Source organism: Nymphalis io, chromosome 12 (assembly GCF_905147045.1).
Source record: "Nymphalis io chromosome 12, ilAglIoxx1.1, whole genome shotgun sequence".
NCBI lineage: Eukaryota > Metazoa > Arthropoda > Insecta > Lepidoptera > Nymphalidae > Nymphalis > Nymphalis io.
Genome location: NC_065899.1, coordinates 3184390 through 3194472, shown reverse-complemented (window position 1 = coordinate 3194472; position 10083 = coordinate 3184390). Strand labels below are relative to the sequence as shown.

The 10083-nt window shown below is 31.1% G+C and overlaps 1 protein-coding gene across 1 annotated transcript; it reads left to right on the top strand.

Annotated features, from left to right (window-relative positions):
* The first annotated feature begins 41 nt into the window (after positions 1-41).
* On the top strand, positions 42-9727 carry LOC126772287 (solute carrier family 22 member 13-like). Its single transcript, XM_050492581.1, has 8 exons — positions 42-105; positions 553-656; positions 2706-2860; positions 4368-4536; positions 7284-7419; positions 7943-8254; positions 8678-8991; positions 9487-9727. The coding sequence occupies exons 1-8, from the start codon at positions 79-81 to the stop codon at positions 9704-9706; spliced, it is 1437 nt and encodes a 478-aa protein (XP_050348538.1). The 5' UTR covers positions 42-78; the 3' UTR covers positions 9707-9727.
* The last annotated feature ends 356 nt before the right edge of the window (positions 9728-10083 follow it).

Below are 10083 nucleotides of genomic sequence, written 5' to 3'. Positions count from 1 at the left end.
TCGAATTCAAGTTTATGTACTTTCACTGTTTTGAACGGTACGAAGGAAAACAAGTGCAATAAATGGAATGTTAAATTCATGTGGGTAATATGGATAAAAAAGACGGTAAATATTATTTGAATTTTATTAATATTTAAAAAATATCGAGCTATCTAAGTGAAATACGAACTTTCGAAGTTATTTTTGAAATAATGTTTTTCTGGCAACATATTGATGCAACGTGGCTAGTTAATCTCTGCATATGAAAGTATAATCAACTAAAATTTCAAAAGTATGTCTTGTAACGTATGTCTTGGAATAAGCTTCAAACCTTCCGAGCAGAAGAGCCTCTGGCCAGCCAGTCACTAATGTCATACCTGCAAATAATAACTGTTATCAGCTTGCAAAATAATTCACAGGTAATAAAAACATATTGGCTATTGAGTAAAGTTTATTCAAACGAAAAATACAGTCGCCTTTATTTATTTAAACGATAATTTGAAACTTTCTTCGAGCCGTTAATTTGATATCGGTGTATTCATATAAATTGACCTCTATTATTCTCTTAAGCAGTGGCTCATTTTTTGCGACCAAAAGACGAAAGTGTTGTCAACGACAATTATATGCAGATTGGGTCTTATATTTGGCTGTATAATTTTCGGACTTGTTTCAGATAAGTAAGATTAATAATACCTAGTCTTTATTTTATTAGAGTTAAATACGAAAAAACTGCGTTATAGACACATGGCATAATTATATTATATATAATTGTATGTTTTCGATTATTATTAAAATATGATTTATAGTAACAAACTAATATCTACTAAGCAAAGAATTGAATTGACTAAACTTGTCATCGGTCAATTTTAGATCCTATAATCATTTTATAGTTATATAATAACCAACAGCGAAAACATATTTCTTTAAATAAAAGATAATCGATAGAACATGGGAATCTTAACTGATGTTCGCAGTTTGAAATTTGGGTAAACACCGCTTGTGCTTGGAAATTAAAACAAACATCGCCAAACCGTATACTGCAACATCTACTGATAAATTGACACATTATCGCAATCGAATCGAACCGTAATCGTTTTCCTATACTACTAACACAACGATGACAATGCAGTTGCGAATCTGTCAAATTTAGATCGGAATAGATGGGGAATGTATCGTCACCACATTATAGTAATAGGCTAGTGTCAGCTATTTCTTCTTAACAGAAGAGGCATTTATGGGCTGAAAAACATATATTACGCATTATAAAGATCGGATGATTTTTATATGTTTAGGAAATAGATGTGAGTTTTTTTTATACATGGGTTATTATAATGACAAATGTAATAAACTCTTACGAATATTTATATATATATATAAGTTTCTAAATATTATTTATAATATATATATATAATATATATATATGTGAGAAAAAAATAATCAAAGGATTAGTAAAAGGAACAAACTTAAATTTATTACCTACTCCTGTTGCATGATTGTATCAGTTACTCAGGTACACTGTTTTACAACATGATCTCAGAAGTCGTTGCTTAGAAATCTGTTGCTTTAAAAAAATGAAAATATGTGGGTTTGAAATGATCGATTCCTGACTATTTTTTTATTTTATTCACAATTTAAAAAGGTTACAAAACTTAACAAAAAAAACTCTTATTTTCTTTCACCAGGTTCCTCCTTTCTCAGGTATTTTCTTTTCCGAAGTGGAAGTAGTTTTTAGTTTGACTAACAATATGAAAGTGTAATGCTTTTAGCACTATGTATAGAACAAAGTCTCTCGCCGCGTCTGTCTGAACGCGATAAACTGAAAAACTACAGGGTTTTTGATACGGTTTTCACCAATAGGAGGATTGATTTATGAGAAGATTGGTTTGTTTGCTTACGGCACGGCAACTGGGAGTTTTACTCGGGTGCGCCGCGTAAACTAATAGAATTATTTGTATTTTACCCGTGCGAAGCTGGGACGGGTAGCTACTGTTGATTACATTAGTTTAAATGCGAAATAAATTCTAAATACATAAGTATCTATTTTTAAAACCTATTTTTGTGGTCTTACTTGGCCTGAAATTTTGCACACTCTTTTTTGCTGGTGAGAATAATTTGATAAGAAAATATAGTATCTTGTCAAATAAAAGTTTATTTTAATTAAATAGATAGAGATAGATTTAGGGAAAATAACTAACGATATTATTTTATAAGTAATAATTTAAGCTGATTCCTGTGAATAAATTTGATACTAATTTTAGATCCACGGGAATATCATATAGAATTCAAAAAATTTAATATTTACGACTTAGACACCTCACATAAGACTATAAAGTATAAGCGTCATCGTGAAATAAATACTTAAACGATATTATGGACGTGACAATGAGATACTGTAAACATGAAATGAAATTTAAAATTTCGTTTTATCATTGTGTCATTATTAATGACTTGCATCATAAAAACATCTTCATTTTTATTCTGCACGATTAAATATTTGTTAAAAATAAACTGATAGAAACTTTATAATTTTTATCATATCACAAATTAATTAGATACTACAATTATGTAGGTTATTTAGAAAACCCTATATATATAAGATTTGCGACTTAATAATTTTATCAGTAGATAAGTAACGCATATCAACTGATGTTATGTAAATTATTAATATACTTATTAAATGACGTTGCACAAATCAATGAGAATAATAAAAATGTATTTTTTTTCAGTTTTGGAAGAAAACGAGCTATTACAATAGATGTCTTCGCAGACTTCGGTTTCCGGCTTATTTTAACATTTTGCGATACAGAAAGCTGGTTTAATCTGTTAATTTTCTTGAGATCGCTTTTTGCGAGTGCAAACATTTATACGGGCCTTGTATTAAGTATGTTAACGTCTTTTAATAACTACTAACAAAAGCTATCTTATGTTCAAAATGAATTGAAAAAAATACGCAATAATGTTATAAGAAACATTGATAGATTATATATATAACATTGATAGAGTACTGTATATGATCCCAAAATTATATGTGTATATATGTTACTTGATTTGAGTTGATATTTATTAATATATTTGAAAACTACTAGCATATAGCAGACGGTCCCCCCTTCAAGGTTAACTAGTTACAAGTCGAGCTTAGAATAATATTTTCCGTCGTATTTTTCTCGATCTTAGTCTGAATAGTTTGTACAGTATGTTAACCGGTTTGTTTAAGAAAACAAGCAGTCGCTTAAGAGTTCAAATACAATCAGATAATCAAAAAATCTAATATGAGACCTGATTACAATATTTTGTTTGGAAGTTCATTTTTAAGAGAACTTTTTCTTAAAAGCTGACAAATTATCTTCGTACACTTTTCCGTTGATACTATGCGGGAAAACAAATTCAAATCCAGAGCAAATAATTTCAAAAATTCATGTCATCGCAAAATATTTGTTCGAAAATATAAAAATACGACATTTATCTATGACGTACTCGTATATTATATTTGCTTATCTTTATAACGTACACGTATTTAGTCAAATACGTGTGAGTTTAAAATATAATTAATAAAAAAAAATGTTATTCGTTTAAAATACATCTTAATCGAAGATTGCAAGGCTTAAAGCTGGGCAAGCACCACATTTCATGCGCCTAATTTGAGGAAACCTGCATGTGTCAGATAAAACACTGTCACATGTGTATACCAACCCGTATTCGAGTGTGAATGAATGATGAGTGGCGTGATGAAATAAGCTACAAACCTTGTCCTCAAGAAGCCTATGCCTAGCCATAGGAAATTAAAAATCCGTTACTTAAATTTTAGAATCAAAACCGAAGATGTATGCAATGAGATAAAATTAGCTATTTAGTTAAAATATGTTCCGAAGAAAGCTTTTCATCTATGTACTAACATAAATAAAATTAATTATACGAGATTATATTCTCTACACTAGTGTGTGAAAATGATATTAATCTAAATCGATTATAGTAACAGCCTGTTAATGTCCCACTGCTGGGCTAAGGCCTGCTCTCCCTTTTGAGGAGAAAGTTTGGAGCTTATTCCACCACGCTGCTCCAATGCGGTTTGGTAGAATACACATGTGAAAGAATTTCAATGAAATTAGACACATGCAGGTTTCCTCACGATGTTTTCCTTCACCGTCAAGCACGAGATGAATTATAATCACAAATTAGGCACATCTAAATTCAGTGGTGCTTCCCCGGGTTTGAACCCACGATCATCGGTTAAGATTCACGCGTTCTAACCAATAGGCCATCTCGGCTTCTCGGTTAGGTAGAATTAAAATCAGAGCAACAGATTGTAAAGCTTGTAAAAAAACATCAAATTTGTTATTATATTAACCTAACTGAAAGCATTAATAAAAGATTTGAAAAAACTTTTTCAGTATCTGAAGTAGCTAGCAGCGCTTGGCGAACTTCTTTAAACGCGATCGTGTCCACCCCACGTCTTCTTGCCAGCATATGCTTAGTGCCCTTAGCGAACACCGCCCCTAATCTAGAAACCTATAACTCCATTGCTTGTATCTTTGACGTATTACTACTATTCCTTCTAAGGTAAATATATTTTTATGGTTAAATTATTGGTAGATAAAGTAGTAAAATATAAGGTAACTATTAGGTAATTGCAATATATATGAGGAACAAAACCCGTATTTATTGTAGTTTCCGCCTGCGGTTCTACCCCTAACACGTATACAACATTTCATGATGATCACTTATTTAATTAAGACGTAAAAGTGTTGTTTTATCTTCCTATGTTCGTATATTGTAGCTTATGTGCCTTATGTATTGTGAGGATGTTGGGTTCTTCGCGGTTGCCGTACCCTTGGTTTTGTTGGCTTTCTTTCTCTGCCTCTGTATATGTCAATGACAGGGTCTTAGGCTGGATCTTAGGGACCGCAACGACGATGTACGGACTTTAATGTAGGGACTTTATTACTTTGATAGATGAGTATATGCCTTCGTAAACTTCACTAACGTCGTTCGCTACATCTATCTGGCGTCTATATGTGTACGACAGGTCTTGTAAGACGGTGGCCGAGGAGTTTAGGAGAAGATATGATAGCTTGAAACTATTGTCTGTTATCTGTAATTGTCACGGAATCTAATTGACATCTCCGATGAGAAGCATCTTATTAATAATTATAAGCATGGATTATAAATTAAAAGTACTATCTCTGTATTGCAATAACAATAATAGTAACAAATTTCGACCATAAACTTAATAACCAAATCAGCGAAGGCATCCTGTGTGATATAAATTTGAATTATTTATTCATGATCGAGGATCTCACAAGCGACCTGTGGTGCAGAAACCAGTTGTAATAACCTCTTCTATGTCAACCGGTAATATTATCACATAATATGTAGCTTTGAAAATAATTTACATAAATATTAATGTACAAAAGGCACCAGAAGTTAATTAGTATATCGAAAACACAAGAAATATAGATACAGAGAAGTCCATAGACATAAATGCAACTATTTTGAGTACATATTTCGAATGAATTTGATATCGTGATGTTAGCAAGAAATTAGACGTCACGGAAAATGATTAAGTACGTCCATTTAGCACATTTACGCAGCTGTTTTCTTCGTCAGAGGTTAGAAGTTTAATTTTCTAATGCATTAGATTTGTTAATTTTATATTTACGTGCATAATTTCATGAAATGATAATGAAATCAATGTTCATGTTATTTTCCATTGTTATTAATACAAAGGACATAAAACAACAGTTAACAAAAATATTGTGTACCTTATTATGTCTTTATTGACTTTAGAGACTTCTAGATGTAGCAACCTGTATACGCGGACTTGAAATATGGTAAGGACATTTAGCAATTTAGAGGCGCACTAAGAATTTTATTATATGCTGTATTCGCATTGTAAACTTTTAAGCACAAAAAAAAACAAATAAAAATATCTTCAATCTTGGAGTTAATGAATTAGGTCGCGCTAAATACTTTCTAATATAGTTTAACTATCTCCACCTGTAAACTTTTAGTACTAGTATTATAATATAAGTTTAAAAATAATTTTTAAGAGAATACCCAATAAGTATAGTATAGTAAAATGTATATTTCATAATGTAAGCTTAATCAGCTCCTATTTTAACAGTGTAGAGCCCCAATAATAATTTTTTTTTTGATCGCTGGAAAAACGCGTTACGCGTTTCCCCACGGGAACAGTGGGGTGGGGTATGTGGGGCTCGTCAGTGTTCAAGGTGCCGAGTGCGCCCCGAACATCGGAATACCCACTAAAAAACCAGCGGCACCCTTTCCGTCTTAGCGAGGAGCGCCACGGGATCGCTTCCGCATGCTACCGTGACGCTCTGCCCAATAATAAACTTAATCCAAGTCTAAGAATTGCTGAATCTGATTACCACTCCATAAACATTTCCGGTCTTTAGAGAATTCAAAAAAGAAAGGAATTTCCTGGTGCTTACATTAACTCGGTTAATCGAGACAACTGTCTGTTGGTCCGAACTTTGTGTAGGTAGGTAGGTAACTATAATTTGTATATACAAAGAGTCACTTATTAATATTTTAAAGTATACATATAATTATATATTGTTTGATTATTATTATATTTTTATTTTTTTTATTTTTATAGGTAGATGGACTGATAAATGTGCCTGATGGTGAGTGTTCTCCACCGCCACCATGACATTGGCTATTTAAGTAATAATAACCAATCTCCAATACGCCACCAACCTTGAGAACTAAGAAGTTGTGCCCCTTATGTCTGAAATTACAATAACTCACTAACTCTTCGAACCGGAACACAATAATTCTGAAATAGTTGAGAGGAAAGTAGTAATAAGCAACAAAAGAGTGGTACATGCACAGACGAGCTTGCATATAGTGCCAAGAAATGAATACCTAAACGACTATATTTTATTTTATTGTATTGTATTTTAATTGCCTCTTTACAATATTATATATATTATGTACAATAAATCAAACTGGCAATGCCTTCTGGAAGTTATTTACGTACTCAGGGAATACTGAAAATCAGCGTCGAGGTCAAAACCCGCTACAGCTGATTTTTCTGTTTTGACACACACCACTGTATAGCTTACTGATATAGTTACATCATATCGTTTTGTTTTTAACGATAACTCTCTTTTTTATATTTAATAATTTTATTAGTTAAATTATAAGAAACAAAAACATTTTCTTGTTTTAATTTTATAATTTCTATTCTTATCCTCTCTGTATTGTTGTGTGACTTTTCCAATCCGTTCTATTCTAACACACATTCTTTAATTTTCATTCCATAATTCCTATTTCATAATTAGACGGACCCCAGAATCACCTCAATGGCTCCTCTATAACAGAAAAATTACTCGAGCTGAAAAAATATTACAAAAGGCTGCGAAAATAAATAGAATCAATGTTTGCAGCAACTTCAAAATAAGACCAGTCAATCACAGAGTACGTCTGTAAGTCGTAATAACTTTCTGATGTCTATAAATAACGCAACAACCGGTGATAAGTTCATTTAGGGTCCCTAACCTTTGTATTCTTCGACTCTATTATAACAAAAAGTATAGCACTATCAATTATCACTGTCGCCTGGCAATCAACTGTTTGTATATTTTAATTGTATATTTTATAAACATAGTTTAACTGATGTAGGCGTGAAGGGTATTGCGTTCATATAACAAGATTAATATGTTAATTTTAGGTGACTTAAGATTGATTTATGTTATCAAAATAATAATATAAAATTGTGTTAACTTTATTTTGCGTTGTACGTTTTGTGTTATAAGCTTTTTACAGCTCAATTTTGTTGGAACAATGCATTTATACAACTTTATTAATAAAAAAAACATAATCTTTGGAAAGAAACAAAGATTGAGCTAATTTAAAATATTTGATATGTTTTTAATAAAATAATATTTTGGTAGAGTTTGAAACTAGATATATTACAGCTATATTGGTACTTCTTTTTCAGGCCTATGATTGCTTAGATGAGAGCCAGACATGCCTGGGTATTATCACCAAACATAACATAAGAGTATTATCCATATCAATGCTAGTATTTTGGAGTTTGTACTATTTTTTATGGAGTTCTTTATATATTCGAATATACTCTAAGCATGAACAGTATATATTGTTAAAACTGCTTACGATTATATCTGCAATGATTTTAATTAATTCTCTTTTATACATAAAAATGAGGTTAAAATCTTTACTTGTTTTAAACATAGGGTTTTTAGGTGCATGCAACATATTACTTGTTTCTATGGGATGGTTTAAAGTAAATGTAAGTTAATAGAAAATGTTTAAATATTCTATTTTGCATTTAATTTTTATTAGGCGCTTTTGTTAAAATTCACAAAATCGTGATATAATCATTGATTAGGTATACATTAAACATATGACCCCTTCTTATCAGAAATGTGTTAAATCAGTAAAAAGTAGTCAATTGTCTATGGCTTCATATCAATATGTCTGATTAGTTAGTATTAAGAGAGCTACGTTCGAGAATGGTCATTGCCGGATATCTCTGGTATAATTAATACATATAAACTAAATTGATAGATAAATAATACTAAAGACAAAGTTACAATAACCCCCATACAAGGTAGTATATTAAACTTTTCTCAAGTCAACAATTCAAATCTACAAGAACTACGAAATTGAATCAGAAAGCTTCGACATTATTAATAAATACTTTTATTTGCAGCACATAATATCTGATGTATTCACCTCTGTATCCTTAGCGGCTGGTGTGTTAATACATGGACTAATCCTAAACATTACACCGCGTTTATTTGCAATAAACGTACGTTGTACTTTACTCGGATGCTGTCATGCCAGTGGACAATTGGGTAGTATTATTTGCTACCTCACAGTATACTTTCATGCTTTTGAAGATATTGTACTGATTGTAATAGAAACTGGACTAGCCATTGGATTATTACTTTTATGCTACATGATTCCTGACGTAGATAGAAGGGAACTACCAGATATTATGGAAGATATGGATTATTTTTCAGAGTAATAATGAATTTAATATTTTCTAAGATTTAAAAAGCTTATTTCTTTTCATAAGCAAGATATTAGCAATGATGATGAAGTCCTGACCGATTTCGTCCACGGCGACCTATCCCAACTACAACTTGCTGCACAATAAATTATTAAATTATATTACCAATTCCTATTTTCAAGAGGTACCTTCTTATCGGTTATTCTTCCGTTAAATAACCATACTGTAAGTCCAAGTTACGGTTTCGAGGTCATCCTGGCTTGCTCATGCAAACCAGTGTAAATATAGACACGAGCATTACTACCTAGTTCCTTGACTGATCACACATTGGGTTGAATATTTCTAGCTGTACCAGTATCTATAAGCAAAGACCGCTTAACGAATTAATTTTTTGCGAGTCTGTTTTCAAATAAATAAAAAGTAAAATTATATCCAATACGATTGAAAAGCGACTGATGTCTATAATTCAAAAGAAACTTTATGTTATCAGTTTTATCATTTTTTAGGTTATCAAAACCTCTTCGATGGGCGACTCAAAAAACAAATTCTCCATCAAATGAAGAATTAGAGATAAGAGTCTACTCATTCGGCAGCACGGGACAAAATTATTCTGCTAACAATCGTCACAATGAACGACTTCCGGCTCAAAGAATTGGATTCAGACAATTCCTTCTACCATTATTTCAAAGATTTATGAAGAATACTCGGAGAATATTTCAAGTTTAATAGTTATGAGTACTTGACTATTCTCTAAATATTTAAATATTAACTAATATTTATCTATTGCGTCAGTATCTAACAAAATTATTAGCGACTATGTTTTGTCCAAAAGTACAAATAAATAGCTTAATAATGCCAATTAATGAAAAAAATATAATTAAATAAATAATACATTTAATTCTATCTTTTTTATGATATTATAGTAGTAGTAATAATATATGTAATTTTATTAAATTTAGTTGTACTTTTTAGGCGTTTGAAGAAGTACCTTAACATATTAAAAATACCAATAATATAGTATATAAGGTGTATATAATATATACTATAAATGTATGCTCGTAATGTTGGCATTTTATGCGTTCACGAACTGTTCATTTGATTGA